The 17,304-nt window shown below is 41.3% G+C and overlaps 1 protein-coding gene across 1 annotated transcript in view; it reads right to left on the bottom strand.

The window, feature by feature from the left end:
• Positions 1 to 1,111: 1,111 nt before the first annotated feature.
• LOC308105566 (supervillin-like) overlaps positions 1,112 to 17,304 on the bottom strand; it is a 76,273-nt gene continuing 60,080 nt past the window's right edge. Inside the window, exons 14-29 of the mRNA XM_080456385.1 lie at positions 16,334 to 16,495; positions 15,256 to 15,392; positions 14,941 to 15,088; positions 13,190 to 13,335; positions 12,618 to 12,793; positions 11,712 to 11,847; positions 9,904 to 10,204; positions 9,134 to 9,288; positions 8,604 to 8,706; positions 7,848 to 8,055; positions 6,759 to 6,892; positions 5,980 to 6,135; positions 5,190 to 5,333; positions 4,314 to 4,426; positions 3,734 to 3,892; positions 1,112 to 3,118 (exon numbers count right to left, since the gene is read on the bottom strand). Coding sequence (XP_080312511.1) covers positions 3,032 to 3,118; positions 3,734 to 3,892; positions 4,314 to 4,426; positions 5,190 to 5,333; positions 5,980 to 6,135; positions 6,759 to 6,892; positions 7,848 to 8,055; positions 8,604 to 8,706; positions 9,134 to 9,288; positions 9,904 to 10,204; positions 11,712 to 11,847; positions 12,618 to 12,793; positions 13,190 to 13,335; positions 14,941 to 15,088; positions 15,256 to 15,392; positions 16,334 to 16,495 — 2,465 coding nt within the window. The 3' untranslated portion in view covers positions 1,112 to 3,031. The remainder of the gene's footprint in view (positions 3,119 to 3,733; positions 3,893 to 4,313; positions 4,427 to 5,189; positions 5,334 to 5,979; positions 6,136 to 6,758; positions 6,893 to 7,847; positions 8,056 to 8,603; positions 8,707 to 9,133; positions 9,289 to 9,903; positions 10,205 to 11,711; positions 11,848 to 12,617; positions 12,794 to 13,189; positions 13,336 to 14,940; positions 15,089 to 15,255; positions 15,393 to 16,333; positions 16,496 to 17,304) is intronic.

Here is a 17,304-nt window from a genome sequence, read left to right as displayed (position 1 = left end):
ACTAGTAGGTATAGACAGAGGGTCTATGTGGTTAAAACACCCACTCTTGGGTGTTCTCACCTGCCTGCTGTTCTGCATTTGTGTTCACACCACACCAGCATATATGACAACATATGTCAACATTATGAAAACAGTATTTTTGGGGGTGCGAGGGAAGAATCATTGGTGCAGGGTGCATTTATCTTTTTCAATATCTTTCTTAATTTCTCCAGACCTTTATTGAATTTGAGGTTTTAGGGACTCAGGGCTGGGGGCCAATGCTAAAAAGGCTGTCCACACCAAGCACGACAACTATAACAATAATTACGAGAGAATCCACACTTGATGTTGTGGTTATAGTTGTGGTGTGCACTCTGTCATCCACTTGAGTTAGTATAATAATCAACACAATATATTTATAGTAAGTAATCGCTGTCATGCTTATCACACTGACATTTACAACAGCACTTGAGGAAAATGTTTTTCCAGACACAGCTCCAAAAAGAAAAGTGCTTTGGTGCTGTCCATAGAATGTCTTCTTACATTCAAAGCATCATCTCATGAATCATGAGATGATGCTTTGAATGTAAGAAGATTTTGCGAGAGAAATAAGCAACCAGATCTACGAAAACAAGCTCAAAAGAAGCGACTAACACATAAGCACTTTAAACCTATACACATCGAAGATAGAAGATAGATAGAAGCTGGCGACGCGTTGTGAGCTTGTAGATCTGCTATTTTCAAAAACATCTTGGGGGAAAAAAAGTTTAATATTTTTTAAACATTTTAACTATACAAATCTAGTACGGTGGTTCCTGGCTCAAAAGCACGGTTTTCAGCACGGACAATTACATATTAATTTGAGGGTCCTTGACATGAAAATGTCAAGGACCCCCACATGTTTGAGAACCACTGACATTAGGAAGCAAGCCCAAATAAGCAACTACACTTAAAGAAGCCTAAACAAGCCAAAATAAAAGCAGCCCGCAACGCTGCTCATGATGCCACATCTACCGAGTAGATTAAATATAACACATAAATAAAAATGCTCTCAACATTGTCATTGCTCACATCTCATATATTAGAAAAGAAACATGCAATGTGATGTTTTGTCACCATCATGCAGCCATACTGTAGTCCTACGGAGAATTTTATACAAAGCAGATAGATAACATTTTAATTTACAAAATGTTTCATAGAGTAACATAATCCACAGAGCACAGGTTTTGCACTACACAACTGGGCTTTGAGCTGTGGTTAAAGGCAGCTTATACCACACACATAATTGAAAATGTACACATTCCGCACGCACAGTCGCACACACGCACACACACACACACACACGACGAGGTTAGTTTGGTCCCAGTCAACCAGTCTTAAGCCTGATACTTCGTCATACGATCTGTCACTTGCCGAAAATCAGTTACTTTCAGCGAGTGACACAGCTGTACGGAGAAATAAATGAGGCTTTATAGACGGTTGCCATCAATGGCACACAGGCAATTACAAATTCATTCTTTATGCCGGTGGTTCTCAAAGTGGGGGTCCGGGGACATCCAGGGGTCCTTGGAAGGGTTCTAGGGGGTCCCCAGCTAAATTAGTTAATTATATCACAATAATTTCAACCACTTTAACCATATTTTATACTTTGGCTGTTCAAAAATAGCTGCTCATAGCATGTGAGTTGACGGGCTGTGAGCTTGTAGATCTGCCATTTTTGAGAAAAATTATATATTTTTTAACACAAATCTTCTCTTCTGGGGGTCCATGGCACAACTCCTTTTGAGATGGGGGTCTGTGGCCAAATACATATAAATTATTCGGGTCCTTGACATGAAAATGTTTGAGAACCACTGCCTTATTAAGGAAAAATAAAGGGTCTGTTACAAGGACAGAGAGGACACTCAATTCTAAACCGTTTCTTTTGTTTGTATTTACAAAAGTCTTTGCAAAATTAATACTGCATGGGGCTAACAACACATCTTGACCATTTTCTGCACTTTAACACAGTGAATTTGTCTCACCCTTTAAACAAAAAGGGTTGCGTGTTTAGTTATGGATTCTCATGATCTGATTACAAAAAATTATAAAACAGTCCAGTGAAAGCTTTCTTCTCACAAAAGATTGTTGAAAGTTTCACTTGTAGTTGTGAGAGAGCGAGGCTAGGCTATACAATGATGCAAGTCATTATAGACATCCCTTTTCATGCATTCACCCCGGTAGATTACAGTATGCTTCAATAGTACTGCAAACAATTATTTTCTTCAACATTGTACGGTATTATGTGTATAGCAAAACAGCCTCTCAGCCAACTTCTTAACAGATCACTCCTTGTACCTTGTCATAGGCTTTACAGATGGACCTTTAGCCGTTTCCTTTTTTAAGTTTGTCTTGTTTTCTTCCTCTAATACATGTTTTATTAGTTTGAGTCCTTGAAAGTCTGTTCAAAATTTTAAAATCTCTTTAATGTAAAGCATATTGAGATGCATGTTTTGTATGAAAGGTGCTATACAAATACATTATTATCATTATCATCATTATTATTACACACTAAAGGTGTTAATATATCCATTTGTAACCAAACGGACCCTTATGGGTCCAACAACAGTCCAAAGTGGGATTTCGACATTGGCGTCATCTGCATAGTGTTTGAATAACTCCCCTTTTTAGTTGATCAATAAAAGCATGGACATTTTTACACATAAAAACACTTTCCCACAAAGGTAAACATAACAGAAATTACATTTATAGTATATTACATATTTATAATGTGGGGGTAAATATAGTTATATAACTATATTAGAAAAATGTTGCTGCCAAAAGTTGACAATTGCACATAATGGTTGGCTACAGTATGGCATTTAAATGCTATAGAACTTAATGTAACCCAAATGTACATTGTTTTTTTTCCCTTGTTTCTTTACAAGATGAGGAAAAAAATCCATAACTTTCCTTGGGATAAAAACAAGAACTAGAAAAACTAAGAAAAACAACAAGTTAAAGTTAGGCCCTTTAAGTTCTCCTTTTTTGGTTTGTGTACAAAAAGACACGTTTAAAACAGTTCCTTGCTTTTCTTCAAGTTCTTCTGTTTCCAGTTTGGCAGAGCGTTGAACTCCACTCGACTCATCTCAAGAAGTTTCTGCAACACATTAAATCAAGAAGACAATAAGCGTCATGGCTGGCCCCACCATTGTTATGAAGCAGCATTTTGTGGGCCTTTGGTGGATCAAAGGTGCAATCTGGCACGTATTCACGTTTTTAATGAATAAAACGTTATTTTAACCAATCTGTACGGTAGAGTATGTTAATACAATATAACTAGCATATCTACAGTGGTTGCAGGTGGTCTTCCTACTTAGTTAGACCATGATGTCCGGTACGACACCTAGTGGTTGACAAGTAGTAATGTCTGAAGCTCATAGTGCAATATCTCCCCTGAATGTGATGACTTATTGTCACACTATACAAATGTGGGAGCTTAAAACGGCTTCGTCTCAGCGCAAACCATTAGCTTTAACCCATTAAAACAGGGAAAGCATCTGTGTGATTTTGGATTTTTGCGTTGGCTATTAAAAAATAGCAGATATACAAGCTCACAGCGCGTCACTTCGTGCCGCGCTGCAAGCTTGTACATCTGCTATTTTTGAACGTTTTAGAAAAATTGTGTGAAAGTGCGCAAACTACTGATTTAGACGGCATTTCACACCTGAAACGTCTACTTGTGTAAAAACCAAAAGGTGGTCTTTTGTTTTACCTTGAAGTCGTCGTCAGAGAGGTAGTCCTCCAGACGCAGGGGGTCCACTCCCTCCGGCAGGGGCTTGCCGGTCAGCTCCTCGATGGAGTACTGCAGCTTGCTCAGCCTGGACAGACACTCCTTCACCAAGACCACCTTGTTCTTGGAGCCCTCTGCCTGCTACGCACACGCACACGCACACACACGCACACGCACACACACACACACACACACAACCCTTCGATCAAAAACAGCTTAACTGTGCAATGTGTATAAACATTGATGGAACCATTATGAACATGACCTCAGCTATCGATGTCTACACTGTAAAAACAAAATAATACAATAATAAAATGGACCCTTGAGGGTAGAAAAGGAGGGGACTAAGTATAGACCCCTGGGGGACTTTGGTCAATGAAGTATATAGGGTTTAAGAGGTTAATCCAATTAACCAAGTGTGACATCGGAATAAGCAGAGTAAGCATGAGCTCTGGTCAATAAACAACAAGGTTAATATAGACTGCAGAGAAAATAAAGTAGTGCCTCGAAGAAATGTGGGTTTCCCCTTTATAATGATTTTAAATGGAGAGGATGGTCCTACCTGTGTAGTGACGTTGGGGTCTTTCTCCCAGTGGGGGAAGATGTTTGTGAAGGTGAGCGGTTCACAGCCTGCTGTGATCAGGTAGGCCAGAGGAGGGCGCCGTGGGTTCTTCTCTGCAATCCACACACAAGCGCATCAAAATGTGTTATTTAACAATATTTACCCAGGTTTCTATTTAAATATCAATGGACCTCCATTCACTGATAGTGTGTGAGCACAAATCTGTGCTTATGCCCTGCGTGCTGTACTGTATGAACGTTTTATTTAAAAGGTTTTATCTATAAAGGTTTGGGATATATCAATATTTTCTTACTGTAAACCTCATGGTTACATGAGGCTGGGAACGAACTGGGAACAAAGTAACAATCTTACTTTGTTCCCAGTTGGAGCAAAAGGAAATGGTTGAATAACTGAAAAGTTAATTCAAAGCATTTGATCAAAACTTTTCCGTGTGTTGGATGATTATTTTTGTCTTTTCTATTCGGCAGTTCACTTCGTATGATATTAGCATAGGGTTGCCATTTTTTTGTGTGAGAACTACCGATTTAGAAGGCATTTGTAGAATCGGCCTCAGGTCTTAATGGGTTAAGACCGGGAACGCATCTGTGTCATTTTTAGATTTCTTTGGCTATTCAAAAATAGCAGATATACAAGCTCATAGCGCGGCACCGAGTAACGCGCGCTATGAGCTTGTAGATCTGCAACTTTTTTTTTAATCGGGGAAAATGTGTGCAAATCTTTGAATATATATATATATATATTTGAACATTTGTAACTCAAATCTTTACTTCTGGGGGGGTCCCTGGAACAACATATTTTGAGATGGGGGGCCCGCGGCCTCAGGTCTTTTGAATTAGGAAGGTTGGGAACACTAACCTTTGCAGTACTGCAGTACGGTCTCCATGGCACACTTCCTCTGGTTGTCCCAGCGCATCTTGGCAGAGCCGGTGCACTGGGTGTCGTCAGGCTGCCAGCCGTTCCACAGGTACACCTCCATGCGGTTGTCCAGCAGGAACAACGCTGGAATGACACGGGATATTATGAAGAGAGGGTTTAGTTTAGTTTGACTGCTAGGAGCCTCAGAAGATGCTCGAGTGTTAAAAAAAAATGAAGGATAAAAACAATTATTATTATATTGTTATTTCTATTGTGGTTTCCTCTCGTTACAGGAGGACCAGCTCCAGTGTTTTGAATGTAGGGGTGTAACAGTTAATCGATCTAATCAATTTAATTGATTATATATATAATACATTTTAATACAATAATAGATTTTGGGGGGATTTATTTATTTTTTATTATTATTATTATTATTATAGGTCAGTGGTTTTCAAACATTTTAAGAACCATAAAAAATCCCCCCCTAAAATAAAATCACGATGCGACATAAATGAACTTGTAAAGTTAGGTCAGCAATGTTCGCTATTTTTGCATGACACCATAATACAACAAAGCATGAAACAGGGTTTAAGTGGTTAATTGGACTAACCGATTTAGTTGACTATTGTAAAAATCAATTAGATTTTTTCTCGTTGTTTCATTGATATAAAATCAAAGAAATATGCTTATTGATTATTCGATAATTTTTTTTTTTTTAGCACAAACTAAAGAAACACTATGAAAAGAATGGATAAATGCAGCACTATAGCTGTGAGTGCTCCTGCATTACCTGGCTGCTCCGCTGAGTACAGGTTGTCCTGCAGAAAGGGCATGGCCATGACGCCCTCGTTCACCCGGGCTGAACTCAGCTGTTCCTCGGCCTCGAACACCCCAGAGCTGGCACTGAATTTGAACAGGCGGGGCGTGTAATTGTACTTCCCTGGATCTGCAACCAGAGATTACATTAAAGCATTAGGCTGCTCAAGTGCCACTAATGGCTCATCATTGGTGGTTTGCAAGTATCAGATACGCTGGTGACGAATCTATAGGCTAGAGCCACTAAAGTGTGACGAATTGTAATTGTTTAGATGGGAAGCTCTGACACGACTTGTCTTCTGCAAGACACCAAGCCCAAGTCGTTCCAGACGAGCGTGAACGAATGCCTAAAATATGAATGTGTTCATTCATACGCTCTAAAGAATGCAATAGAAAAAAAAAATACAACTTTTCTTTTTTTACAGCTCAATGTGCTTTAACCCATTGAGACCAGGACTGCATATGTGTCGTTTTAAGATTTCTTTGGCTATTCAAAATTAGCAGATATACAAGCTCATAGCGCGGCACGAGCTTGTAGATCTGCTATTTTCGAAAAATATTAAATATATTAAAAAACATTATATTCAAAGATTTGCACACATTTTAACGATTAAAAAAACTAAACATAGCAGATCTACAAGCTCGTAGCGCGGCACTTGGTGCCGCACTATGAGCTTGTAGATCTGCTATTTTTGTTTTCACAAAATCTAAAATGACAGTAGATTGTATTGTATTGCGTTAGCACAGCCGCACCTTGAAGCATGCAGTCATAAGCCTTCTTGTCCTGTTGACCCAGAGCCTTCCAGAAGTCTGCCGGCTCAGAGCCTTCATCCACCTCCTCCACCTTCAGCTTGCTGCTGGCGCTCAGCTCCAGCTCGGAGGGACACCTGGCACAGGCACGCAAACGGACACAAGTATTGCACATGTTATTGGAGGTCCATCTGCTGACTTGTTAAGTCATCCACCCACTGACTCATCCATCCACATATCTATTTAGGACTGGGCAATATAACAATATTATGTCTATATCGTGATATGAGACTAGATATCGTCTGAGATTTTGGATATCGTTATATTGTCATATACAGTATGGCATGTGTCGTCTATTACTGGTTTGAATCACTTAATGGGATAGTTCACCCCCAAAATGACTTTTTTTCTATCGATTAGTCACCCCATGGAGACTTGAATTCATGGATATTTTTTAGTTTTTGTCGCATTCCTAAACCAATAATTTGATGACCGGTAGCGGTTCCGGTAGGAGACACAAGGAGTCTCCTTTGTGTCTCCTACCGGAACCGCTGCCTACCGGTCCTTGCCGGTCATTAAAATGATTGGCTTAGGAATGTGACAAAAACAAAAAAACATATCCATGAATTCAAGTCTCCATGGGGTGACTAATGGATAGAAAAAAAGTATTTTTTTTGGGTTAACTATCCCTTTAAAGGGATACTTCACTTTCACATAAAATAAACATTAAAAATATATATATAAAAAAAAATGAAAGAAGTTATGGCAAAATAAAGGCCCCCTCACACATTAGTAGGACACTCTAATGTGTGAGGGGGCCATGAATTTTCCATTACTTTTTTCATTTATTTTTAATATATTTTTTAAATGTTTCCCCGACCCGAAAGTGAAGTATCCCTTTAAGCCTATTTCATACAAAAAAAGAAAAGAAAAGCAAAAATAGAACACGATGAGTCAAAACACATTGTGAGCTTGTAGATCAGCTATTCTCTCTCTTTTTTTTTAAACATAACAAAGAAGATGTTTGATTTCGTCCATATCGCTCAGCCCTTACAGTATATCCATCCACCCACCATTACCCTGATACCTTACCTCTGAGTCAGCTTCTCCACAGCCCTGTTGGCGACCAGCCTGGCACTGGGGTGGGCCTTACAGCCGTGCCAAAGGTATAGCTGGCTTTTGTGGGAGCCGAGCAGCACCAGGCTGGCACGGGAACGTAGGCTGGCACTGTGGCAGTCCACCTCCACCAGAGAGGCCTCCACCGCTGCCTCGCCGCGGACGCAGAACAATCTCCAGCCGTCTGGAAAAGAAGATGTGGGCATTGTGGACGTGATTAGATGTTTCTGCACCTAATTACTGTTCTGTTTACATGCAGCTGTCTGACATACTTGTAAATTAAAGATAAAATAGATTAAAGGCAAACAAGGAGGACGTGAACTATACCTCCCTTTAAGTGATTTGTTTATTAAAGCATCCAAACAAGTGATGTTTCAAGTAATGCTCTTCTTCAGACCGGCGAGTCAGTCTGAATCGGACCATTGCTTGAAATGTCACTTGCTGTAACGTCTTAATAAAAGGTCACTTTAAGGGAACTACATTGTACGGTCCTTCTTGTTTGCCTCTGATCTCTGCTGATCTCTACCCTTCGAAGGGATTTTGGACGCGACTTCTTTTGATCCTGTAAGATATTGTAGATTCCCAGGATTCAAACCCAGGATTCAAACCATCTATTTGAAATGATCTTCTTGTTGTGGCCTTAAAGTGTCAAGATCACAGACTCCAGAGGAGAAGACGATTGATTTAGGTGTGACAGAGTAGGTCGTGAATCATCTCTTTTTTAAAATGTACCTCTGTTGTTGGTATTGTCCTCTCTACTGCCCTTGTGGATGACCAGGCCTCCCTGGAAGAGCTGGAGGAAGCATGGAGGTTCCTTCCCCTGACTCACTAACACCTGGACAGCAGACATGTGGAGAGGGAGAAAGGCAAACACCAATTAGCTGCTGACTGATGGATAGAAAGCCATTACTGGGTGTATGAGTGTCACCATGCTATAGAACATATTTCTTATAGAACTTCATTATAGATATAATGAGACCGATTGAAACTTTTTTTAAGACCTCTAAGATGTCATAACAAATATTAGGCTGTACTTGGATAGTAATTTTAAAACATAATTGTTTTTTTTTTATTTTTTTTGGTGGGGGGTGGGGGGGGGGGCTGCAGAACCATCATGTCTGATTTAAAATCAAATGAATTAATAACATTTTAGTTTATGTATCATGCCTCAGGACAGGAGTTGCAGATTCCATATGAGATCATATGACATTTCATTAAATACCAATAGAATATTTCACTCGCTATGGAATAGTCACACTCACCTGTGACCCTCTGTGGTTGCCCAGTTCCACCGTCATGAGAGCTGACGTTCCCTTCTCACTGACACTGGACTGGTGGCCTTGCCAGAAGAAACAAGCGCTCCTCTCTCTGCCCGGCGTACCGACACTTAACTCCCCCGGCTTCTGTCGCTTCCCCACTGAGAGAGACAACACGGTAAATCAAAAGCAGTTCTGGACACCCAGAGATAATACAGGCCCGTCTCAATGCACCCCCTGCTGTTCTAAAGCCTGCTTTACGCTATACTTAGTTGTGTGCAGGTGTCATGCAGCGAAAATAGCAGTTCTACAAGCTCACACTGCCTTGTAGCGCAATGCTTTTCAGTCATTAGGTTGAGTTCCTCCTGTGTTGCAATACACTGTGTCCCCGTTGCCTGTCTCTAAGGGGGTTGGGCTGCCAAATATGGGATAAACGATTTATAAGGTCAATAAGACAGATTATGAATCCAATTCTCCTTGAATAATCTGTTTAGAGATGTATCATGTTGTATCATCAGATGTATCATAAAAAAAGGATATGTTCTATACTTCTATTTACAACTTCACCAAAATGGGACTGATTGTCCTTGTTCCATAATATGAAATATTTTGAAATTAAATGCTTCTGACAGCTGGGTATGAATCACTTTCAAGATGTCAGTTTGGGTTCAGAAAGCTCAGTGACGGGCATTTATTTACCATCATTTTGCACTTCATTACCTTACGGTAAACCGCAGGCCGTGCTGCGATGCACGCCGCACCACATAATAACTCACCCACGGTGGTGACAGAGTAGGTCCAGCGGATGATGTACGCGTCTCCCTCGTGGAGCTGCCCCAGGCTCTCCGTGGCCAGTGCCTCCTCGCCGTGCTCCCTGATGTGCCAGGCGTCGACCTTCACGGTGCTCAGCTCCGCCTGCCGGCCGTCCTCCGTCCTCACCAGGCCGTGGCCTCGCTGGACGTCCACGCCCTCCAGGGCCGTCTTGACCGGCGGCGGCTCGTTGTCCAGCAGGGCCTTGGCGTCGCACGGCCGCAGCTCCAGGTCCACTGATGACTGGTGGGTGAGGCTGACTGGACTCTGTGAGCAGCGGACACACGTACAGCAGAGAGAGAGAGCACTTTTAGACTTAGAATGTCACGCCAACTTGACCATGAGTGTAAATGAACACATTTTTTAAATATATATATTTTAATAAAATAATAGATTTTTGAAAACAGCAAAAATAGTACATTAGACATTAGCACATATATAAAATAAGGGTTAAGTTGTTAAACAGAATAATCAATTTAGTCAATTATATATTTGTATATATAAAAAACATGCTTCTCGAATATTAAATCAGTTGATAAAGTAATTGATAGAATAATCACTAAGAAGATAATCGATGTTTGCGCATTGCAGCCCTAATCACATTTTGTTTACTGCAAAGCAGTGTTGAGCCGCCATAGAAAGACAATTTCCACTAACATAAAATAAATGAGTACATTAATCCTACAACCAGTACTAGAACAATGATTGGGACTTGGTTTGGGTTCAAGCCAAGACGGAAGGAAATAAAAGACATACCTACTTATAGTACATTTAATCAAGTAAGTAGGGTTAGGGTTAGGTAAGGTAAGGCAAGTTTATTTGTATAACACATTTAAAACACAAAGGCAATTCAAGGTTCTTTATGTAATTACATAAGGCATTGCAAGGCATTTAAAGACATAAAAGGCCCTTAAAAGCATGTAAACACAGGAACAAATAATAAGACAGACAGCTACAGTAATTAATTATGGTTATTCATCAGGAGTAAATAGTATTATGTAAGAGAATTATGCAGCACTCGTGAGAGCAGACTTGTTGGAGGAGTGCACAGCAGTTATTCTCTCTTTTCTCTCTCTCTCTTTTCTTACATTTAATTTTTTCTTCTGACTCCTACCCCTTTGGCCATGCTTGGCATTTGCTTGAGTCATAGTAGTTTTTTAGCCCTTGTCTTTTTCTCCATGGTTGATCTTTAGTTATCGGGTCACTGCTCCCAGCTGTACCCAGACAGTACTCCTCTGTAACACTTTACTCGAGGGGGCAAATTCAGACACGTAATTAACGTGTGTATGTGTGGAACTTACTGTATAAGTGTAATATATTATTAGTTAAGGACGTTATTCAGTAAACAGTTCCACTTCTATGCCAAGAAGTGCTCAAGTGGCGGGTAGGAGTAGCGAGGAGGGTCGGTCGCTGAACGACCCTCCTATGAGCACTCATCCTGGGCATAAATGTGAAACTGTGGAATAACGTTGTCAACTAATGATATATTACACTTGGTTAAGTCAAAGTGACTTAACCATCGGTTAATGGTGAGGACCATGACTTAATGATGAGTTCATGATAAATTACGTGTATGAATTTGCCCCCGCGACTGACCTTCCCTTACAGGATCAATAAAGATCAATCTATATAGTAGCTGAAACCTAAATCTAACCTATCTAAAAAAAGGAAAATAATGAAATTTAATTAAACAACAACATGCATTTGCCAGGATGTGGTGGGTCCATTTTGACTCTATAAGAGCTTAAGTAGGATTGAGGATTTTAACAAGTACCTTCACTTCCTCAGCCAGGGCCATCTCCTCCTTTTTCCTTTCAGCCCAGTCCAGGAACTTCTCTCTGAACAGGGCCGTCTCGTTGTGCTCCGACAGCCTGCCATACAGAGCCCAGCTGGGACGACCCTCCCCCTGCCTGAACACACACACACACACACACACACACACACACACACACACACACACACACACACACACACACACACACACACACACACACACACACACACACACACACACACACACACACACACAGTGTGAAAACTTCATTCAAATAAATCAATACAAATGCTATTTCTACTGCTAGTCCAACGTAATCCTAACCTCAACCACACATAACTCTAACCTCATTGTAACCTCTTCATTGTAACCATAATTTCTTAGGATTAGCCCTAAGAAATGACACTAACCCCTTCCTCATGAGGACCAGAACAAGGTGAGAGCTGTAATGATGCACTATTTCCACTAGAGGCCAGCAAATGAAAACGTAATAAAGACACTCATCAGATGCACCTTTCCATAGATAGTTTAATAAATTACCATAATATGCTGTTACAGAGCCAGTAATGTATTGTCTCCAGGTGAAAACCAGCATTCCCACCATTTAAATGTGCTGTTATAATAATCTTCCATTAACCGAAAATATGTAATTGGTATCCAAACACTATGAGAGCACAAAACACTGTCTTTATTCAATTCCCTGTTTTGGGCATGTAATTATAGGCAAATCCTTTTTTTTTTAAGATTTCAAAACATTTAAAAATAAATAGCTTATATATAAGCTCGCAATGCATCAAATAAGCTTGTAGATATGTGATTGTCGTTATTCTTCGTGCAATAATCTATACAGGCCTTAAGCGGGTACTACAGTTATGTCTGGCCCATGGAGCGGACATTGGGACTCACCGTGGGACATCGTTATTGGTGACGGAGGCGTCCAGGGGGTTGACCCTGCAGTTGCTGTAGTCGTAGCTGCCGCTGTACAGCTGCTTGCCCAGTTTGACCGCCACCTTCCTGTCACTCAGTGGCACGTCTTTCCCGTGCCATACGTACACCTCACCGCCGAAGTCAAACACCAGCACCTGGGGGGGATGAAGAGAGGAATGGAAGACCGGGGAAGGTGGGACCAGTGAAAGATGGAAAAGGTGAATGAGTGGAGGAAGAGTGGATCATTCCTGCTCTGTTCCGTAATTGGAAGACACTTCATTATAATGACCCGTTCTAAAACATTTATAAGCAGTATGTAGACAATTAAGTAATCATGAAGAAACCATTTGTTTTTGAACCCTAGCATCCTGTATGAGTCCAAATGGAATTTGGTTCCATTTATACACTCTCAGAGTTAAATAAGCACCAAGGATTTTACAGTGTAGATTGTGGTCCCAGATATGAAAATGGTATAAAATGGGGGTCCGTGGCCTAATGGCTAGAAATGAAAAAAATAAATAATAGTAGTAAATAAATAGTAGAGACGTTACCTCTTTGGAGTTGAGCAAGGAGACACTGGGAATGGCGCCCCAGGCGTCCTGGTGAGGGACCAGCTTGTCTCCCGAGAGTCTGTAGACGCCGTTGGAGTCCAACACCCCGCTCTCATACAACTCATCCTCCTCTGGCTCCCCGGCCCCTGATATACAGAGATTAAAACATGTCAAGGCAGTGTAACGTCATATTCTTTGGTTAAAACTAAAGATATATTCAGATCATCATCAGTAACAGGGGTCTGCCTGTCTCTCAAGCTCTTTAGTAAACATAAAGTACATTTTCAGGGGGGATGCCAATTTTCAGTTGATCAGGGAAGAATACCCATTTATCAGCTTAAATTGTTCCAGTTCCAATTTTGTCTGCTCATTTCTTTGTGTCATCGCAAAGAAGTGAGTATTTTCACTTCTTTATACGGTATGCTGTATGATTTCTCTCTCCTGATAGGATAAAATTGGTATCCCAACCTGAAAAAGCATTTTCTGTTTACTAAGAGATGGAGAGACCCCTGTTACTGAAAAAACACTCTATAGCAATGATTGCTATCACAATATTCAGGCATGCAAACAGCCCCGAGGTGAAAAAGGTGACAACATGTTTTTTTTTTGGGGGTCAGGTCAGGTGTCACAATTGCCCTATTTGGATTCAAAACGACCATTGTAGCTGAAAAGCTACACGTTTAGAGCTTTTTAACACAACAAAATCACTTACTGCACTTTTAATAAAATGATAAAGGAGAAATAATCAGACAGAGCAAGAGGGACTTTAAGTGAATGGAAATTAATGTTCTCCTGGATTTGTTATCTTATGAGTGAGATAGCTAAAAAAGGAGCCAGAGGGGCTGCTAGAGAGTGAGATAAATGTTCTTTATGCATGGGTCTGTGTCTGTTTATAGCGTTATATGAGTATTGCCATATACTATAAAAGGTTCTTTGGGTGGTCCATATGTGTTTAAGTGATGATGCGATCCACATATGGTGTGTGTGACATGGGGTATACCAGCAATGGGACTGCGCACCACCTCTCTATGGCAATATATCTGTCAAAATGTGTGGATGCCCATGATCTGAACTCTGTGTGTGTGTGTATGTGTGTGTGTGTGTGTGTGTGTGTGTGTGTGTGTGTGTGTGTGAGACGTTTTTACACCTACCAACCACGTCAGCTATCATAAATTCAGATTCAGCCTGGCTTAATGTATTAGCATTTCTCATTCAGACCTCAAAGCATAATCTTCTGCAAACATAGTGTGTTAGCTTGGAACTCGAAGTATTCTAGCCTGGCATGGCTGACTAATAACAGTGCGTAGATATTATTCTGGAATCTCTGTGTGGAACCTACATTTCCAAGGGGCGGGGGGGAAAAAGCCTCTCGTGATAAACCCACCCCATATTTGCATACTGGGCCCTGATTGGTGCCGCACAACTTCGACGGCAGGGAAATCCAATCACAACCGAGCAGGGCCAGACCAAATCTGCCGAGGGCATTTTCTTTTTTTTGCAGTGGCAGATTCGTCTGGTTTCCAGGCTAGAAGTATTCCACTTGAATACTATTTAGCCTTGGAATCCATTGGAATTAACTTGCAGCTAGTAGCATTCCAATGGCACCAATGAAACCCATACTATACAGTTTTCAAATTATCTTTTTGGTTAACACCATAACAAAAACATAAAATAAATAAAGGGCTCTGATTCAAAACAATCAAGCGTCCATTTGAGTTCTCCATACAGTCCAGATATGAATGTGTCAGTACCGCTATACTGGGTCTTTCCTCCCAGCAGAGTCCAGAACTCTTTGGCCCATCTGCTGTCTGTGTTGATGCCTTCTTCCAGGACAGTCACTTGGGGCGCTTTACAACCCAGGTCCCTCTTCGCCTGCACAAATGATGCCATCTCTGACGCCTGGAGGCACGCACGCACACACACACACACAAACACACACACACACACACACACACACAGCATAAGCTTTATTGTAAACTTTACTGTTGGATTTTTCTATGATAACAGTTCTGATACTTAAGTCACAGTACAGTACAATAGGTTGTAGTATGCATTGTGAAAAGTACCTTTGCTTTCTCAATGACGTTGGCAAACTCGCCGCTCCACATGAAGCACTGTTTGGGAGTGATGAGCAGGAAGCAGTCGCCGCTGTTGAGAGAGTGGGCCGTGGGCTCCACCAGCCGTACCTGGACGTGCCTCCGACCTGCAACAACACACACACACACACACACACACACCCACCGTGAGAACACGGCTACACTCTTGAGTGATCCACATGTCCACAGGTATTGACAAATATCATTAGTCACAGATAGGGAATTGCCAAGAAATGGCCTTGCGATATATTTTGAAACGAACACAGAAAATGACAAAACTTCTGCAGAAAAACATGGGTATTTTTACCAGCACATCACTCATTATCTGGAATGCAACAGTGGTAGATTATGTAGTGACACACTATAGCCCTGTCATAAGACAATTCAGAGATGAAAGGGAACAAGCTCACAACGTGTCACGGCATGATACGTGAGCTTGTAGATCTGCAATCCGTTGTGTGACACTGTGTGCAACTAAGTATACATGCTCCATCCAAACATTTCTTCGGAAAGGGAGGTGATATAACTCGATAACGGAACATGTACACCTCCAGATGTTTTGACCTTAGTTCTGAAAGCCTGTCGAACTGGGAGATTTTCAGAGGTCGGAAAAAGCATGTTATTTTTTTATTTACCCAGGGGATGTTTGCTGAGAACTAATTCTCTTTTTCAAGAACGGCCTGCCACACACACACACACACTCTCACTCTCACACACACACACACACACACACACACACACACACACACACACACACACACACACACACACACACACACACACACACACACACACACACACACACACACACACACACACACACACACACACACACACACACACACACACACACACACACACAGGAGCTGCCCTAGTACAACCAAAGGATTATACTGTTGGCCACTGAGCAGCTCCACTGGGGCAGTTGGGGGTTCGGTGCCTTGCTCAAGGGCACTTCATGTGTGTACAGTATTGGCCTTTAGAAGCCCAGTTTTCTCAGTCATTGACTTCCATCATACAGAATGTCCACTGACTCTCTCTCTCTGACCTTTGATGCGGATGAGCATGAGCTTGTTGAAGGGAAGCGTGCTGTTGTTGGTCACAACTTCAGTGGACTTCACGCTGCGCAGGGACACCTTGCGGAAGTTCTCCTTGCTGGCCAGGCCGGCTAAGGCCACGTCGGCCAGGTTGGACTTGGAGTGCTTTGCCACTGCAGAAGATAGAAGACAGATAGAAGTGGTTTAGAGCTGTGGTTAGAACAAACCTTTTCAACCGAGACCAAACATATAAATGTAAATAAAAATGTACGTACAAAATACATTATGAATGTACCACTTAAGGCCTTCTAAATCCTAACAATTTTCTGAAAAACATATGTTGCTATAATAGCTCAAATCTAAAATCTAAAAAAATCTCACAGATGCTTTCCCGGATTGAATGGGTTAACTCTTTGACTGCCGTCGACGCGTTATCGAGTCAAGTGCTAGTTTGTCCACTTGGCCGTCGACGTGTTAGACGCGCTGATATCTTTTTCATTGTTTAATCTGTGATCACGCTGTTCTGTGAATTTTTGGGAGGAGAGCTCCACTTCTATTTTCTTTAGTCTGGATGACGAACAGTTATCGTCGTCGTGTATTACCAACGATCTGAAGCCCGATCGGCGAGCGGCGAATACGTCATATCCGGATATGACGTTTGGTCTGTTTGAGACTGTTTGTGGGGGGTCGAGCGAGTGAGCGAGTGATCGAGAGGTCGATCTGCTGCTCTCTGCTGGTCGATCTGTCGTGTGTTTAAAACCGCAGCCAGACAAACTATTTGAATTAAAAATTACAAAATAACAACAAAAAAGAACACGAAAATCGCTGGCACTGGGGGAGTACTTTATGAAAATACTCTGGCAGTTAATAGTGAAAATAGCCAAGCTACAAGATCACAACTGTGAGCTTGTAGATAATTTTTTAATGGATTTTTTGTTAATTTTTGGAAAGAATTTTCAGATTTAATATTTTGAACAATTAG

The sequence above is a fragment of the Gymnoscopelus braueri genome (genome assembly GCF_963280865.1).
Source record: "Gymnoscopelus braueri genome assembly, chromosome: 17".
NCBI classification, from domain to species: domain Eukaryota; kingdom Metazoa; phylum Chordata; class Actinopteri; order Myctophiformes; family Myctophidae; genus Gymnoscopelus; species Gymnoscopelus braueri.
Note: the sequence above shows the minus strand (reverse complement) of the source record. Positions and strands in the feature narration are given on the sequence as shown.